This window comes from Microcebus murinus, chromosome 27 (assembly GCF_040939455.1).
Source record: "Microcebus murinus isolate Inina chromosome 27, M.murinus_Inina_mat1.0, whole genome shotgun sequence".
Classification (NCBI taxonomy): Eukaryota; Metazoa; Chordata; class Mammalia; order Primates; family Cheirogaleidae; genus Microcebus; species Microcebus murinus.
This window is the reverse complement of record NC_134130.1, coordinates 4136805-4154457: the sequence shown is the minus strand read 5'-3', so window position 1 is coordinate 4154457 and position 17653 is coordinate 4136805. Positions and strand designations below refer to the sequence as shown.

The window sequence follows — 17653 nt, the reverse complement described above, 5'->3', positions numbered from 1 at the left end:
TGGGCGTAGTGGTGCACACCTGTAGTCCCAGCTACTCGGGAGGCTGAGGTGGGAGGATTGCTTGAGCCCAGGAGTTTGAGGTTGCTGTGAGCCAGGCTGATGCCACGGCACTCTAGCCTGGGCAACAGAGTGAGACTCTGTCTCATTCATTCATTCATTCATTCATTCATTCATTCATTCATAAATAAATAAATGTTTTATGTATACGCAAGCCAGAATTTACTATAATTTTACTTTCCTGGCTTTAGTAGTTGCAACCTCATCGGTACTATTTTTATTAAAACCATTGATGTAAAAACACGTACACACGGGTGCAACTGTGCCCTTTGGCTGCAGTTCCCACTACAGTTTGGACTCAACAGCCCTGTTGCTACCTGTCTCTATTTAAAATTGACTTACCATGTGCCAACTACTGTTCTGAGCACATTACACATATTAAATTTATTGCTGCTTCGAACAGCCCAAGGAGTTGGGTCTGAATTTTACAAATGAGGAAACTGAGGCATGGGGAGCTTAAGTGGTCTGTTCCAAGGCGACAGAGCAAGGGAGTGGCAGAGCTGGAAACAAACGTCTTAGGGTTTTGTAGGAGGGACCAGGACTGGCACAGCCTACGCCCTTTCTCGTGCTGGGAATCGTGATTCAGGAAAGGCCGGCAGGACACGGTCTGAGCGCAGAGGGGATTCCTGGCTGTCTCCTTACCCTCTGCCTGTCCTTTCTGTCCACAGTGGGATGACTTCATGGAACTTGGCAGTAGCATCCCCGACACCCAGCTGGAGCAGATCATTGCGAGCCAGAAGGCTAATCAATGCGCGGTGATCATCTTCACTTCGGGGACCATAGGCCACCCCAAGGGAGTCATGCTGAGTCACGACAACGTAAGCCACAGTCTCTTCGCTCCAGAGTGGTGGCCTTCAGGCTGTTTCTGTTCCTGGCCTCCAGGGGCAGGATGGCGTTTAGGGGTCTAGCATGCAGTGGCTCCTTCCCCAGTGGGCACTAGAGAATTGTGTGGTCGCTTCAAAGGGGGCAGCGTAGTGCAGGGGTTGACATCAACCGACTCTTGGGCAGACACGGGTCCAAAGCCTGGCTCTGTGATCTTGAGCAAGACATGTAAAATCTCCAAGCCTCAGTTTTCTCATCTGTGAAATGGGAGTATAGAACAGTCCCTGCCTCATGGGTTGTTTGGAAGCCGAATACAAGTTAATATTTTTGTAAAGAGCTCAGAATCATGTTGGATAATAAAATAAGTACGTGGACAACCAGTGTGTAGGTTCTGTATTTCAGGGAGAGGGATCCAACAGGATTTTTTTTTTTTTTTTTTGATTGCTCAAGGTCCACTGCTTGTTGGAGACAAACTTACCCATATATGGGCAGAGTCTGAAACGGATGGTAATTTAGATCACTCTTGTAAAAGAATGAGTGGAATGCATGCTGCGTAATTCTATTTATACAAAGCCCTAGAGGCCCAGCACGGTGGCTCACACCTGTAATCCCACCGCTTTGGGAGGCAGAGGAAGGAGGATTGCTTGAGGCCAGGAGTTCAAGACCAACCTCGGCAACATAGCAAGACCCTGTCTCTAAAAAAAAATTAGTCAGGCATGGTGCCTGTAGTCCCAGCTACTCGGGAAGCCGAGGCAGGAGGATGGCTCGAGACCAGGAGTTGGAGGCTTCCTGGGCTATAATTCCACCACTGCACTCCAGCCTGGGGGACAGAGTGAGACCCTGTCTCCAAAAGCAAAATAAAACAAACCCCTAGAAAACGCAAACTTATGCAGAGTGACAAAAAGCAGGTGGGTGGTTGCCTGGAAGGGAGCAGGCAGAGGCAGGAGGAAACTTCTCTGGAGGGTGGTTAATGGATACATTTACTATCTTGGTGGTGGTGGTGGTTTCACGGGTGTAGACACACGCCAATATGTGTCAAATTGTGCACTTTAAATATATGCAGTTTATTGCATGTCAATTATACCTCAATAAAGCTTTTTTTAAAAAAATGAAAAGACAGTAACAGTTAACATTTATGGCCTGCGCACTACATGCCAGGCCCTATTCTGAGGGTTTTGAGCCTAGTAAATCGCCTCCGCGAGCCCACGCGTTTCCTCTGGCAGGCGCTCTTCTAGGGATGAGGAAACCGAAGCCCACAGAGGGCTTGCGTGCCCAAGGCCAACCAACGCGACAGGGCCAGCACTTGAACCCAGGCAGCCTGGGCTCCGCAATCCACACTTTTACCTACACTATAGACCCACGTATAAAATGTGCCAGTGAACATCCAAAGGCCAGTTGCAGAATGGGGCACAATGCAATTCTTGTTAAAAGCAAAAAAAATGACAGCAAGTGATAGGCACGTGTGTACGTTGCAAAAGCCGGAGAACGCCTGGCAGAGTAAGCACCCCACAGACAACGAGGGTTCTTCTCTGTGAATCAGAAAGATTTGCTGTTTTTTTTTAAATTGCTTTTAGAGATGGGGTCTTGCTGTGTTGCCCAGTCTGGTGTGCACTGGTTATTCACAGGCGTGATCCTAGCTCACTGCAGCCTCCAACTACTGGCCTCAAGAGATCCTCCTACTTCAGCCTCCCAAAGTGCTGAGACTACAAGCGTGAGCCACCACACCCGGCCTGGATTTCTCATTTTAACATGAATTCAAACCATTTCCAAACACTATCTCTTTCCTGCTGAATTCCCTTCCTCCTCCCGAATCTCAGCTCAAGACCTCTTGGAGGCTTTCTGATTCTTCTACACCTCCTGTGTTACTCTCACACTACCTATTTGAGCAAGATAGTGAACCAGGGATTAAGGTCTAGAAGTAAACTGAAACCCAGCTTCGGGTATCACTGGATGCATTAATATATTTTTCTCTAATAACAAGGAAAGCAGATTATCAAAAAATCATAGGAATAAAAAAAAGCTCAGCTATCACAGGAGTCCTTACAAAGAACGAGCCTGGACCTAATTGTATGATGCAAGATACACAAAAATTATTTGGGGTCCAGCGCCCCCATCGCTGCCCTGCATGTGCAGTCACCTCTGTCCTGTTCAGCCCCTCCTGCCTTCACCCCCACGGTCTGTCCTCCCCACAGCAGCCACCAGGGGGCGCCTGTGAACACTGAGTCACATCCCATCCCTCCTCTCCCCACAGCCCTTCATGGCTCCCACCTCCCTTGGGGTCAATGCCCAGGTCATCCCCAAGGCCCACCAGGCCCTGCACAACCTGTCCCGTCCCCTCCCGCCCCTCCCCTCCTCCCTCTCTCCCCCTCCTCACTTTGCTCCAGCCACGCAGGCCTCGCTGTGCCTCCAACACGCCAGGTGCCGTCCTGCCCCAGGATCTTTGCATAGGCTGTTCCCCCTACAGGGAGTTCTTTTCCCCAGATAACCACACAGCTTGCTCACTCACCTCCTGCAGGTCTCCATGCAAATCTCGCCCCCTCAGTGAAGCCTTCCCTGACTTCCACCTTTAAAATAGCAAACAGCAATAAACCACCCCATTACCGCCTAATCCCCATTTGGCTACTTTTTTTTTCCTTCCCTAGCATTTCTGACACTGATATTGTATGTTCACTTGTTCTATGTTCAAGAGCATCAGCTCCCCGAAGGCAGGGGCTGTTTTATTCACTATTCTATAGTCCTGGTGGGCAGGAAGGCTTGATCCACTTTTGTGGAATGAATGAAAGAAATCTGATTGCAAAGGATCCTCTCCCTATCCTGACTAGTGTTTATGCTTCTAGTGGCTTCATGTCTGGTGAGATATTCTCCTAGCATAGGGTTTCTAAGCATAGACCCTGGAGCGAGACTGCCTGTGTTTGAATGCTAGCTCTCCCACCTGCTGACCATGTGACCATGGGCAAATTACTTAACTTTTTAGAGCCTCATTTTGCCTATCTTTAAAATCGATACAAGAATGGTTTGTACCTCTTGGGGTTGCTATGCAGATTATATTATTTAATATACTGGTCAGTTACACTATTGCTGCCTAACAAAACACCCTAGGACTTAGCAGATTAAAGCACCAACAGTGTGTTGTTTCTGGGTCTGGAATTTGGACAGGGCTCAGCAGGGCGTTTCTTCTGCTCCACAGAGCATTAGCTGGGTTCACTCAGATGCATTCAGCTGGTACCTGGGTGGGGCTGGATAGTTCAAGAAGGCTTCACTCACATGCCTGGTTCCTCCGTGAAGCTGCTCTGTGTGGCTTGGGATTCCTCACAGCATAGTCGTTGAACTTCTTAGCACGGCAGCTGGCTCCTCCCAGAACAAGCACCCTCTGAGGCTAAGGCTGAGGCTACAGGTCTATTAAGGCTCAGTCCCAGAATTTACACAGTGTCACTTCTGCTCCATTCTGGTGGTCAAAATAAGTCACTGGACCAGCCCTGTTTCCAAGGAAAGAGAAATAGATTCCACCTCTGAATGGGAGGGGTGGCAGAGAATTGGCGGCTGTCTTTAATCTACCACATATACATTAAATGCTTAGAACAACACCTGACATATAGTTACCTACATCAGAAATAGCTATTAATATCATTTTTTTATCACCATCATCTTTATAGTAAGAAGGTAACACTAGCTCTATATTCTTGCCATAGATAAACATCCCAAAGATAAACACATTTTAACATTAACCCCTCACCAAAACACCACGAGGTAAATTGTCCCCTTTTACAGATGAGGAAACTGAGGTTCAGACAGGGGAAATGATTTGGACAAGGTCACAGAGCCAGGATCCGAACCAGGAGTGTCTAAACGATTGAACATCAGTCTACACATGCCAAGCCCCTTCCCTCAACAAACAAGTGCTGGGTTCCTTGGACCCCAGGCTGTAAAGATAGGCCCCGTCCTGGATCTCAGGAAGACAGGGAATGAAGAAACAAAGCCATTCAGGTTGTGGTAAGGGGCACATGGAGACTTGGACAGACAGCGACACCTTCAGCTCAGTGGTGCGAGATGGCCCTTCTAAGGAGGTGACTGACATTTGAGCTGAGACTTAACATTCAAGACGTAGCTGGCCATGGTGGAGTTGGGGGGAAAAGCTGGAGGAGAAGCATTTGAAACAGAGGGAACAGCCAGTGCAAAGGTCCTGAGGCCAGGCCATGCCTGCTGTATTAGAGGAACAGCAAGGAGGTCTGTGTGGCTGGATTAGCAACGTAACCATGCACCACAGGTGTAGGACACCAGTGAGAAATAGAGATGGTGAAGTTACAGGGACACTAAAGCTTTATATTAATATAATATCAAGGTATGCATTAGAGGAAGAAAGACATGAACATGCTAATTGCTGGGATGTTATGTGATGGGATTATGGGTAGTATCCTTTTTGTTTGACAATATTGGTTCCCGTAGCTTTATACTGCACATGAGAGTCCTCTGTTCTCCCACTTCACAGATGAGGAAATAGAGGCCACGAGGGATTGCAAGCAAATAGTCCAAGGTCGAACAGATGGTGGAGTCAGGATTTGACTCTGGGACTATTACTGAATCCTTCAGTTTTCTTAGTTCCCAGGAAGGCGTTCTGAATTTGTCGTTAGACCCAAGGGGGGATCTGCAAACCACCCCACCCCAAAGCTGCCCGCTGGGTCCTGCAGCTCTTGCCAGCTTCGGGCAGTGCTATCTGTAAAGTAGGGGGATGGCAGTCACTGACCCCCAGGTGTTACGATGGGAATTAAATGACTCCATGTTTGCAAGGTACATGGATATCATTTTTTTTTTATCACTGTCATCTTTATAGTAAGAAGGTAAAACTAGCCCTGTAGTCTCACCACAGATCGACATCCCAAAGATAAACACATTTTAACACTAACCCCTCGCCAAAACACCACGAGGTACCTGACACGTAGGAGGCGCCTTGTGTTTGCTAAATACATACACTCAAAACGGCCAAGGGCAAGGCACCCCGACTGTCCTTTGTGTTCCAGATCACGTGGATGGCAGGGGCAGTGGCAAAGGAGTTCGAACTGACCGAGAAGCAGGAGTCTGTGGTCAGCTACCTCCCCCTCAGCCACATCGCGGCGCAGATGCTGGACATCTGGATCCCTATGAAGACCGGGGCGCTCACGTACTTCGCTCAGCCGGACGCTCTCAGGGTAAGACCCAGCGGGGACCGGGCCCCGCTGCGTCCTCCAGGGTCGCCCGGGTGAGTGGATGGCTGTTCATTCATTCGACAAATGTTTTTTGGGGGGTCCCCAGGCCTGAGGGTATCTTCTCTGCCCTCATCTTACGTTCCACATAGCAGCATTAAAAACAGCTGACCACATTCTTTTAGTTTTTACCTTTATCCAAGTCAGGGCATCCACGGATGGTTGTGTACACTGCACACCGAACCACCCAGGACAGAGACAGAAATGGTATTGAACGTATATACTAGTATACACACATTTTTTTTTTTAAAGTCAGTATTCCCAATCCAAAAAGCTCCAAAAACCAAGAGTTTTTAGCAGTAAAGTCTGACCTAAACTTACATGACCATAACTATGGTCTTCATTTTATCCCACTTATTGGGAACATGCACGTCTTTTACTGCAGAAACATTGATGAACTTTAGTGGGCTTTCCCAGATGCCACGGTAAGAGTCATATAACAGATGTAATATGCACTGTATTACCTTTCTGAAGGCCAGAGAATTCTAAATTCCAAGCCACATCCGGGCCCCAAGGGTTTAAGATACGGGAGTTTGGACCTGTTTTGAAAAACATCAGTGTCCTGACTTAACCTAGAGGCAGCCTCTTTCAGATATTTAAGAGGATTTCTTGTGGCATTTACCTGCAGCATTCTGAATATGTGATACCACCTTTTCTTGATTTATCCACGTTGAAATATCATCTATTACTCTTCTATTGTGATGGGTGAGGATTTAGTCCTCTTCCCCTTTCTCCACTCATTTTCCCTTCGCCATCCTCTTAATGCAAAGCATTCTTAGTACATTGAGCCAAGTAGTGTACTATAGGACTACACTTCCTGTCTGGTCCAGCTTTTTGTTTTTCCCAGAGTTGATAGTTGCTTTCCTTTTGCAGTTTGATTTTTTTTCATATCTGTCTAGTTGCTCCATCTGATCTGTTATGTGCTTATCAGTATTATCCAAATGCTCAATTAATTATTCATTGCCTTATTTTTTTTTTTCTTTATCCTCTGTCCTGAGCTGGGCCAGTGGTTATTTTAGCTTGTCTTAGGTTGGGTCCCCTGGAAACAAAACGTGAAATGGAGATTTTTTTTATGACTTATTGAGGGGGGACTGTCAGGTGACAATGGTAAGGAAGTGAGGGGAGCAGGACAGGCCAGAGGAAGAAAGCAAGAGAGGTTGTAGGTTCGGCTGGATTGTAACCTCAGGCTGATCCCATGGGAAGCTCTGAGGCATGAATGACACCACAGTGTTGTCTCACTTTGAGGCAAAGTGGCTGGGCCATTGTACCTCATCTCAGATAGTCATCGGCTGCAGGATCACGTACCCTTGGGGGAACGTGACTTCCCAGGCATTTCTGAGTAAGGGTCATTCTCTGGGAAAGAGGGAACTGTGGACAATTAGAGATCTGGACAGGATCTTCTACAAGCTGCCATGCAGGGCTATCCCTTCCCCCTGCTTCTGGGCTGGGTTCCCTATTTTCTGGCATCTCTGCCGTCTTTGGGGGATTATTCTTTTATTTTGCTGGAGATTATCCTTTGGTAGGTTTTTCAGAATAACTATGTGAGACAAAAAATCTACTTTGTGTACGTCTGGACTTTGCAACGTTACAGAGCCAGGAGAGACCTCTGGAATTTAGCATCCCCGGCCCCAGCTACACTCTCTGAACTACCTGCCTCTTACTGCCACAGCAAGTGACCACAGAGTGGCTGACAGCGACATCAATTCATTAGCTTACAGTTCTGGAGATTGGAGTTCCAAAATGGATTTTACTGGGCTAAAATCAAGGTGTCAGCAGGGCTGCATTCCTTCTAGAGACACTTGGAGAAAAATCCATTTCCTTGCCTTTTCCAGCTTTTTATTTTATTTTTTATTTTTATTTTTTTTGAGACAGGGTCCTACTCTGTTGCCTGGGCTAGGGTACAGTGGAATTATCATAGCTCACTGCAACCTTCAACTCCTGGGCTCAAGCAATCCTCCTGCCTCAGCCTCCCAAGTAGAGTAGCTGGCGTTACAGGTGTGAACCAGTACACCTGGCCTTGTTTTTTAATATTATTGTTATTGTCATTTCTAGTGGGACTGAAGTGATATTTCATGACTCTAATTTGCATTTCCCTAACGATTAATTATGGTGAGCATATTTTCATGTGCTTATTGGCTGTTTGTATATCTTCTTTGGAGAAATGTCTATTCAAATATTTTGCCCACTTAAAAACCTGGTTGCACATCTAATCTTATTGTTGAGTTTTAAGGGTTATTCACATATTCTAGTTACAAATACTTTATCAAATTTATGATTTGCAAATACTTCCTCTCAGTTCTGCAGCTTATCTTTTTGTTTTCTTTTGAAGTGCAAAAAAGTGTTTAAATTTGATAAAGTCCAATTTATTTTTTTCTTTTATGTTCTTGGTATCATATCTAGGAAATCTCTTCCTACTCTAAAGTCACAGAGATTCTCTTCTGTGTTTTCTTCTATAAAGCTTTTAGTTTTAGCTCTTACATTTGGGCCCATAATCCATTTTGAGTTATTTTTTGCGTTTGGTGAGAAAGCAGGAAGGCTTGCTCTTGCGCTCTCTCTCTCATGCATATTTTTTCCCCACTGAACTGCCTTGGCACTTTTGTTGAAAATCAATCGATTGTTAATTTAAGGTTTTCTTTCTGGATCTTCTATTCTGTTCCGTCAATTTTCACGTCTATGCTTACACCAAAACCATACTGACTTGATTACACTAGCTACGCTTTGTCCTGGTTTGCCTGGGACATTCCCAGTTTGAAAACTGAAAGTTCCAAATTCCAGGAACTCCTCCAGTTCTGCGTAAACCAGGACAGTTGATCACCCACTTTATGATAAATTTTAAAACCAGGTAGTAAGTCCTCCAATTTTGTTTCCCTTTTTCTTTTTTTTTTTTTTTTTTTTTTTTTGAGACAGAGTCTCACTTTGTTGTCCAGGCTAGAGTGAGTGCCGTGGCGTCAGCCTAGCTCACAGCAACCTCAAACTCCTGGGCTCAAGCGATCTTCCTGCCTCAGCCTCCCGAGTAGCTGGGACTACAGGCATGCGCCACCATGCCCGGCTAATTTTTTTTATATATATATCAGTTGGCCAATTAATTTCTTTCTATTTATAGTAGAGACGAGGTCTCGCTCTTGCTCAGGCTGGTTTTGAACTCCTGACCTTGAGCAATCCGCCCGCCTCGGCCTCCCAAGAGCTAGGATTACAGGCGTGAGCCACAGCGCCCGGCCTTGTTTCCCTTTTTCAACATTGCTTTGGCTATTCTAGACCCTCTGACTTTCTATGTAAATTTTTAAGATCAGCTTGTCAGTTTCTATGAAAAAGCCTGCCCGCATTTGAATAGAGACTGCATCAAACCTAAACATTAGTTTAGGGGAGAATCTAGCATCCTTTTTAATAATTGCGTTAACATTCTACTGTATGCTTGCACCACGATTTCTTTAGCCAATTCCCCATCATTGAACAGATAAACTGTTTCCATCCTCTTACAAAACAATGCCACAAAGAACATCTTGAATGTGTTTCCCTGTGTACCTGAGTCTTTCATTCAGCTAAATTCCTTCACCCGCAGAAGAGAGGTTGCAACGGTGCATTTAAAATGTTGACAGTACCACCACGTTACCTTCCAAAAATATTTTACAAGCATATGCTCTTCGTCAAATTCCTACAGAAAGTACAAAAATCTGATTGGCCACCGGCCAGCCAATGGGATTGTCTCCCTTGGGTCGGGAGCCCACTCTGGTCCAACCAGCAAAGGGATGTTCTGTTGGGCAGAGTTGGACATCTCTGGTCCATAGAAGCCACCGCTGTGTCTAACCCAGCTCTGTCCCATGCAGGGCAGCTTGTTAACCACTCTGCAGGAGGTAAAGCCTACCGTCTTCATGGGGGTGCCCCGAATTTGGGAGAAGTTGCATGACACGGTCAAAGAACATAGTGCCAAGTTTCCCAGCTTGAGGAAGAAGGTGTTTATATGGGCAAGATCCACTGGCATGCGGATGAACACAAAAAGGATGGCGGGGTAGGCAGAGGGACGGTCCCCAGGGCTGGGAAGGCGGTGGGTGAGGAGGCCCGACCTCCTTCTCATCATCCCTTTTGGATGGATGGCATTCTTATTAGCAGGAAACATGAGACCACCATGAGCTACCGCATGGCTAAGAGGCTCGTGTTCAGCAAAGTGAAGAGCTCCCTGGGCTTGGATCACTGTCACGTTTTCACTAGCACGGCCGCACCTCTCACCGAGGAGACCGCTGAGTTCTTCCTAAGCTTGGACATGCCCATAGGCGAGATATATGGAATGAGCGAGAGCTCTGGGTCCCACACAGTGTCCACGCAAAATAACTACACCTTTCTAAGGTACTGGCCTCTCAGGCAACCCCGGTCCTCCGTGAGCTCAAGGGGACAAGCATGTGTGGGTGGGCCAGCCTCTGGGCTAAGAGAATCCTGAGTTGCTCTCTCCACAGTGACCTCGGGTCCCCAGCCTCCAAGCCCCAGGTCTTCCTTTCTCCCAAGCTCAGCTTACCCCAGGCTGCAGGCTTTGAACCCAATGATACTCAAACCCTAAGAATACCAAAGGCAAGTTCAACTCTTGAGTCTGACAGCCATGTTCCTCCGCAGAATCTTCTTTCTGGTTGTGTCTCTCCCTGACCCAGCTTCCCTGCCGCCAGATTGCAAGTCTGGCTTCCCGCTCGTGCTTGGGGCTCTCCAATGAACCAGCTTCCAAATGCCTTTCTCGAGACCCAGCCAAGGAAGCAAAAAATAAGCTAAATCTTCCTAATGTGGCAAAACCATCTCCTGCCTTTTTCTTTACCTCCCAGAGGACCTTAGCTCCTTAGCATCTCCCCCTCTCCACTCCATTATCCCAGCTGGATCTGTTTTCTGCACAACTTAAAGCCCCAACTACGGTTTTGAGACCAAAGAGTGTCCTTCCCTAAAAATAAATGACAATGTTCCACCCCTAGAAGAAAGGTACAAATTTCAGCTTTTATCTTTAAATATTTTTTCCAATGAGTAATACATGCACATGTCCCCCCCCAAAAAAAAAAAATCAACAGAGCCAGGCACAGTGGCTCATGCCTGTAATCCCAGCACTCTGGGGGTGGGGGGTGCTGTGAGTAGAGAGGATCACTTTAGCCCAGGAGTTTGAGGCCAGCCTGGGCAACACAGTGAGACCCCATTTCTACAAAAAAATATAAGAAAATTAGCCAGACATGGTGGCACATGCCTGTAGCCCTGGCTACTTGGGAGGCTAAGGAGGAGGATCCCTTGAGCCCAGGAGTCTGAGGTTACAGTGAGCTATAATTGTGCCACTGCACTCCAGCCTGGGTGACAAAACTAGACCCTGTCTCAAAAAAAATTTTATTCCTCATACATTTAAAAGGTATCTGTACCTTCTTTTATATGAACTGACCATATTACCTGTCCATTTAAAAAATTAGATTATCAGTCCTGCTATTGTTGATTTGTTGGCACTCTTTACATACTAGGAAAATCAGCCCTTTGTCTTTCACATGAGTTACAAATATTTTACCCCCAGGTTTGTCATTGGTATTTTGATTTTAGTTAAGGTGTTTTTGGCTGTGTAGAAATTTGTGAACTTTACATGGTTGAATATATCAATCTTTTATGGCTTCTGGATGTTTCCACATTCCTAGAAAGCATTCAGTGGGAAAGTGGCAAGGAGGCTCTTTGTAAGTTCTGAATTTCTCAGGCCTGCCTTCCTTTTTGTTTTGCTAACTGAGGGAATTCCTATCGTTAACCTTACACTCCTGGCCCTTCCAGCTGCCAATGAAAGAGAGATCTCAGCAACACAGGAGAGAATGCTTCTTCCTGGTCTGCATCCTAAAATGTCATCTCTAGAAATAAGGAGACTTTTTTTTTCATTGAGACAGGGTCTCGCTCTTGCTCAGGCTGGTCTCGAACCCCTGGAGCTCAAACGATCCACCTGCCTTGGCCTCCCAGAGCGCTAGGATTACAAGCGTGAGCCACCGCGCCCAGCCTAGAAATAAGGAGTCTTTAAGAACCTAGGTTTTAAACAGTGCCATTCTGTTTTACGGAAGTAACTTTAACCTCTAAAGAGATTCTAATGGATCATCTTTCTTAAAATCAGCTGTCCTGGTCATCGCATGGAGATCTACATATCCATTTCAAAAAGGCAGGGAGGTTTTGTTGCCGTCCTTAAGCCGGAAGCACTTTTTCCTTCTCTCATATATGTGGAAATTTAAAAAAAAACAACCAAACAAACAAAAAGTCCAGCCTTCAACACTGCTGGGGTTCCCAGCTCACCAAGCATTGGGGAATCCGATTCAGTGTATCAAATACTTCAGCAAACACCTCCTTATGTCCATGGGTCCCGCAGAGGGAGCAGTTCCAGCCCGCACCAGCTAAGCAGGGCCATTAGGAAGGAGCCTGGGCTACAGATCCAGACAGAACGGGGCGGGTGACTTTGTCTCTCAGAGCCTCAGTTTCCCACTCCCGTTCCCCGGCAGCTGCGGCAAGGTCATGACCGGGTGTAAGAACATGCTGCTCGAGCAGAACAAGGATGGCATCGGGGAGGTCTGCATCTGGGGCCGGCACGTCTTCATGGGCTACCTGGAGAGCGAGGACGAAACGCTTGACGTCTTCAATGAGGAGGGCTGGCTGCACTCTGGGGATCTGGGCAAAATGGACAACCAGGGTTTCCTCTACATCACCGGCCGCATCAAAGGTACTGGGGGGTGGAGGTGGGGTGCTGGGTCCGTGGGGGCCTCCAGCAAGCAGGCCCACCCTGGCACACCAGCGCAAACAGGCCATAGTTTGCCAATCCCTGATGGAGAGCATTTGGCACTTTTTAACTCAAATCCATTTTTAAAAACCAAAAAAATCTGTTGGCTCAACATAACTGAAAAGTCCAAAAGGGCTTCAGGCATGGCTGGATCCAGGTGCCAAAATGACATCACAAGAACTTTCTTTATCCTTTTCTTACTGAGTTTTCCGTGTGCTGGTGCAATTCTTTTTTTTTTTTTTTTTTTTTTACTTACCAATCTAAAAAGCATAAGAATGTGCCTAGCTGGTGCAATTCTTAAAGGGCCTTTCCCATTTGGTGGCGACAAGGCTGCCAATGTCTAGGCTCACCTTTACCCCCAAAGGGACTAGAGTGTGTTATGCCCAATATTTGCAAAAGTTTCAGGCCTGACTCTCACTGGATCTTTTTTGGATCAAGATCCCCCTCAGAATGAACCACTGTAGGGGGTGAAGTATGTTGACTGGTCAGAGCTGGCCACATGCTCGCCCCTGCGTTCACCCCACCCAAACCACGTGCATTGAAGAGTGGAGGGTGGTTCCCTAAAAAAAAATCAGGGTGCTCCAAGAAGGAGTTACACCATAGATGTCCACTGCACGGTCGTGTCAACCATTACTTCTGCGACAACTGCAGTGAAGGTGATTTTGTGAGATCCTGGGACAAGGCGGAGAGGGTTTGGGTGGGACACAAACAGGCTAGCATCTCAGGATGAAAGTACCGTGACCAACAGGCCTGGGGCAGGAGGAGGCGAATTTTAGAGACTGGGGGAGACTGCTTCAGGGCTTGCCAAAATTAGGGACGCTGCGCATGTCCCTACAGATCAGGTGGAATTTGATTCTGTTGGGGTTGGCAAGTGATGGAAAGGGAAGAAGCAGAGAGACAGCGTGTGGCACAGCAGGTTTCACTGTCTTTCAAGGAAGACGTGTTGGAGGGGCCCAGGGCACGGGAGGGCTGGGAAGCAGGCGAGGCATTATTAAGACGCCATCCAAGTGGGGTGCACACAACCCCAACCCTTGGTGGGCTGTTGAAGCAGACAGGGGAAGAGGGGCCCGTCCTCCTGTGTTCTGGGGTTTTCTAGGTGAGTGCTGGCTTGGCCACGCCGGCATCGGCTCCTGTGATCCCCAAGCGGGCGGGGGTTTTGCACTGTCCTGGCCGGACACGCACCGAGCTGAGCTCTGTTGCAGAACTCCTCATCACCGCCGGCGGCGAGAACGTGGCCCCCCTTCCCATCGAGAACTTGGTGAAGAAGGAAATCCCCATCATCAGCAACGCCATGCTAGTGGGAGACAGGGCCAAGTTTCTGGTCATGCTGCTGACGCTGAAGGTGAGCGGGGTTTGCTGTCCTCTGGGCAGGCTCTGTGGCCGGCCCTGCCCAGTGTGGGGAAGGCACGCCTGTGGGGTCCAAGACCCACGTCTTGGTCTTCAGGGCTGGGGGTGGGATGGGGGCTGGCCAGGGAGCACGCGCGGTGACAGCGGTGTCCCGGGGCAGTGCGATATGGATCCGTGGACTGGAGAGCCTCTGGACCACCTGAACGTGGAGGCCATCAACTTCTGCCGGAAGATGGGCAGCAGGGCCTCCACCGTGACGGAGATCGTGAAGCTGCGGGACCCGCTGGTCTACGCGGCCATCCAGGAAGGCATAGACGCCGTGAACGAGAAGGCCATTTCCAACGCGCAGAAGATTCAGAAGTGGATCATCTTGGAGAAGGACTTTTCCATCTATGGCGGGGAGCTGGGTGAGCGGCCTTGGCACTGGGAGGCTGGTCCCTTGCTAGCATCGTGGGCCACATGGGCTCCAAGGAGAGGTGCCCGCCAGGAAGGATTTTAGAATTCCAGAGGTAAAAAGAAGAAGAAAAAAGAGAGGTGCCCTTTTCTGGGGGGTCAGAGGGTCCACGGGACCAGCCAGGGATTGGGAGATGGAAGCTGCCACCCTTACCACACACATACACACAGTCCCTTCTCTCCAGGACAGCCATGTCCCCCCACTCTGGGACTCTCTGTCTCTTTCCCACTGTTCCTGCAGCTCTCTGGGCATAGTCCAACCACAGGGCCTTTGCACCTGCTGGCTCCTCTGCCTAGAATGCTGCTCCCCCTCACTTCCTTGCCTGGATGGTTCGTTCTCATTGTCCAGGTCTCACCCTACCAGCCACTTTCCCAGAGCAGCCTTCCCTGACCACACTGGCTAGAGTGGCTCACTAACACCCTTAAAATATCACCCATATAGCTTGCCATCACCCCCTATTCTACCAGCTGTCTTCTTGCCTCCAGAATGCATCAGAATCTGAAATTATTCTCTGTATGAGTTAGTCTCTCTCCCCCCATGAGGGAAGGGCTCACTTCAGGCTAGGGTTCCGGAGTTCTGTCAAAGTCCTTTCTTTGGGGGCCTGGTGGCTCACACTTGTAATTCCAGCATTTTGGGAAGCTGAGACAGGAGAATCGTTTGGGGCCAGAGGTTCGAGACCCCGTCTGTACAAAAAATTTAAAAATTGGCTGGACATGGTGGTGTGCACCTGCAATCCCATCTACTCTGGAGGCTGAGGCAGGAGGATCCCTTGAGCCTAGAAGTTTGAGGTTGTAGTGAGCTATGTTCACACCACTGCACTCCAGCCTGGGAGACAGAGAGAGACCCTGTCTCTTAAAAACAAAATCCACAAATTCTGTCTCCTCCACGGTAGGCTGTGCGTTGAATGAGTCCAACAGAGAGCTCCTCTGTGTGGCAGGCAGGTCTGTGAGCGGAATTGCAGAGGCCACACACACAGAGGTCAGGGAAGTGACTGGTCCTTTCAGGCCTCACTCTTTTTATAAGTTGGAAAAACAGTCCCTGTGGAATTGTCTGAGACACCTTCATGGGAATCCAAAGCTCCCGGTGCCTCACAGGCTATGAATGTCCCGGGTGGTGGGACACACACTCCCAAGTTCAAGTCTTGATTCCACCATGCACTTGCTGGGTAACCTCAGAGCAACTGGCCCTCTCTAAGCCCCAGTTTCCTCACGTGTAAAGCGTGGGTGGGCAGAGCAGTTGAGATGACAATGGCGTCACTCCTCCACTGGGTGCATGGTCTGTATCAGGGGCTTTCCACGTGCCAGCCCACAGAATCCTCATGACAGCCCAGGGACGCCACCGTGTGTTGCTTTCCCTATACACCAATGGCAAAAGCAACACACTCAGGAAGTCAATGGCAGCACCAGCCACCCAGCCCAGCCCCCGAGCCAGGACCCTGTTGCCTGGACATCCAGGCGGCACGTGGAGTTTCCTTTCCTCTCCACGACTCAACTGATTCCTCCTTTCTCGATAGGTCCAACGACAAAACTTAAGAGACATTTCATAATCCACAAATACAGAAGGCTAATTGATAACTTCTACCACTGACTGCTTTGGTGGAGCTGCTCTTGGCTGTCCTGATGGTGAGCTTCGGTTGCCTGGCTTTGCTAGGCTGTGCGCTGAATGAGTCCAACAGAGAGCTCCTCTGTGTGGCGGGCAGGTCCGTGAGCAGAACTGCAGAGGCCACACACACAGAGGTCAGTTGCAGTGGGCCCTGGGTGGCGTCTGGCCTCAACCCATGCTCTCTTTACCAAGGTCATGGTAGGGCACGCAGGCCCTTTCATGGTTAGCCACTGCCGCTGTTAGCTCTGCTTCCTGCCTTTTCTACTTGACCCTGGGAGGAAGGGGGCAATCTCCCATCCAGGATTGTCCCATCAGAGATTGTCATTAAACACACAAATGTTTCACTGTGGCTTATATAGAGAAGGTCTTTTCTCAGCAGACTTGCGGGGAAGTTCTACTTGCCAGGAACCCAAGGAATGAGGCGTGTTGGCTCATTACAGAGATGGTCAGGGGTGCAGGCTTGAATTCCACTCACCACCATTTCTCCCCTCCTTTCCTGCAAGACGTGCACAGGGGCTTCCACAACACCACAAATTGCTGATATGTTTTTGGTTGTTTTTTTTTCTTTCTTTCTTTCTTTCTTTTAAATTAGAGAGCCCATTGCACAGATGTTTTGGGTTGCTTTTGTTTGTTTGTTTTTGGTAATTCAGCTAGATGCATGGTGCGGGCAGAAAGTAGAATACATCTTCACTTGTCCTAAGAACCACCTGTAGCCTTTTCGTGGGCAAACTGTTCTCTTCTGATGCCCCCGGCCAGCCTATCTGCGTTAGTAATAGTTTCCTAGGGTTTGCCATAACAGAGTAACACAGCCCGGGCGCGGTTCAACAACATAAATGTATTGTCTCACAGTTGTGGAGGCTAAAAGTGTGGGATCAAGGTGCTGGCTGGGTTGGTTCCTTCTGACAGCTGTAAGGGAAGGATTCATTCCAGAACTCTCTCTTTGGCTTCCACCTGTGTCTGTTCGCATCGTCTGGGCATGTCTCTGTGTTCGAATTTCCTCTTTTTGTAATGACATCACACCAGTCGTATTAGATTAGGGCCCACCCTAATGACTCCACTTTAACTTCTGTAATGACCGTACCTCCAAATGAGGCCACGTTCTATACAGGTACTGAGGGTCAGGATTTCAACATATGGATTTTGGAGGGAACACAACTGAGCCCATCACACCACCATAGCCATTGTCCTTTGTTCATTCTTAACTGGTTTAGCTCTCCCACACCTTCCTGTGTCAGTGGCTTGTGGGTGGGCCCAGCAGTTCAACACATCACATGTATAATTCCCCTGTCTTCTGCAAGACTTCCAATTCTGTTTTGCAGTTGAGCAACAGACATTGATGTAGAGGTGGGAGACAGACTCTCTATACTACTGCTGTCCAAGATGACA

At 48.2% G+C, this 17653-nt stretch overlaps 1 protein-coding gene and 1 long non-coding RNA gene across 6 annotated transcripts in view; one reads left to right on the top strand and one right to left on the bottom strand.

Annotated features, from left to right (window-relative positions):
- LOC142864825 (uncharacterized) overlaps positions 1-17653 on the bottom strand; it is a 32995-nt gene that overhangs the window by 9925 nt on the left and 5417 nt on the right. Inside the window, exons 2-4 of one of the 2 annotated variants that reach the window (XR_012915123.1) lie at positions 4144-4355; positions 3386-3443; positions 942-1136 (exon numbers count right to left, since the gene is read on the bottom strand). This is a non-coding gene — a long non-coding RNA (uncharacterized LOC142864825). Of the gene's footprint in view, positions 1-941; positions 1137-3385; positions 3444-4143; positions 4356-17653 lie in introns of those variants that run through there. The other variant, XR_012915124.1, reaches the window with a different exon arrangement.
- Positions 1-17653, top strand: part of LOC105869659 (long-chain-fatty-acid--CoA ligase ACSBG2-like) — a 31931-nt gene that overhangs the window by 13433 nt on the left and 845 nt on the right. Inside the window, exons 3-10 of one of the 4 annotated variants that reach the window (XM_075998030.1) lie at positions 726-875; positions 5895-6062; positions 9941-10122; positions 10224-10457; positions 12590-12807; positions 14067-14206; positions 14372-14618; positions 16179-16401. In XM_075998030.1, the coding sequence (XP_075854145.1) occupies positions 726-875; positions 5895-6062; positions 9941-10122; positions 10224-10457; positions 12590-12807; positions 14067-14206; positions 14372-14618; positions 16179-16252 (1413 nt within the window). In that variant the 3' untranslated portion in view covers positions 16253-16401. Of the gene's footprint in view, positions 1-725; positions 876-5894; positions 6063-9940; positions 10123-10220; positions 10458-12589; positions 12808-14066; positions 14207-14371; positions 14619-16178; positions 16402-17653 lie in introns of all 4 variants that reach the window. The other 3 variants (XM_075998029.1, XM_075998028.1, XM_075998027.1) reach the window with 3 other exon arrangements.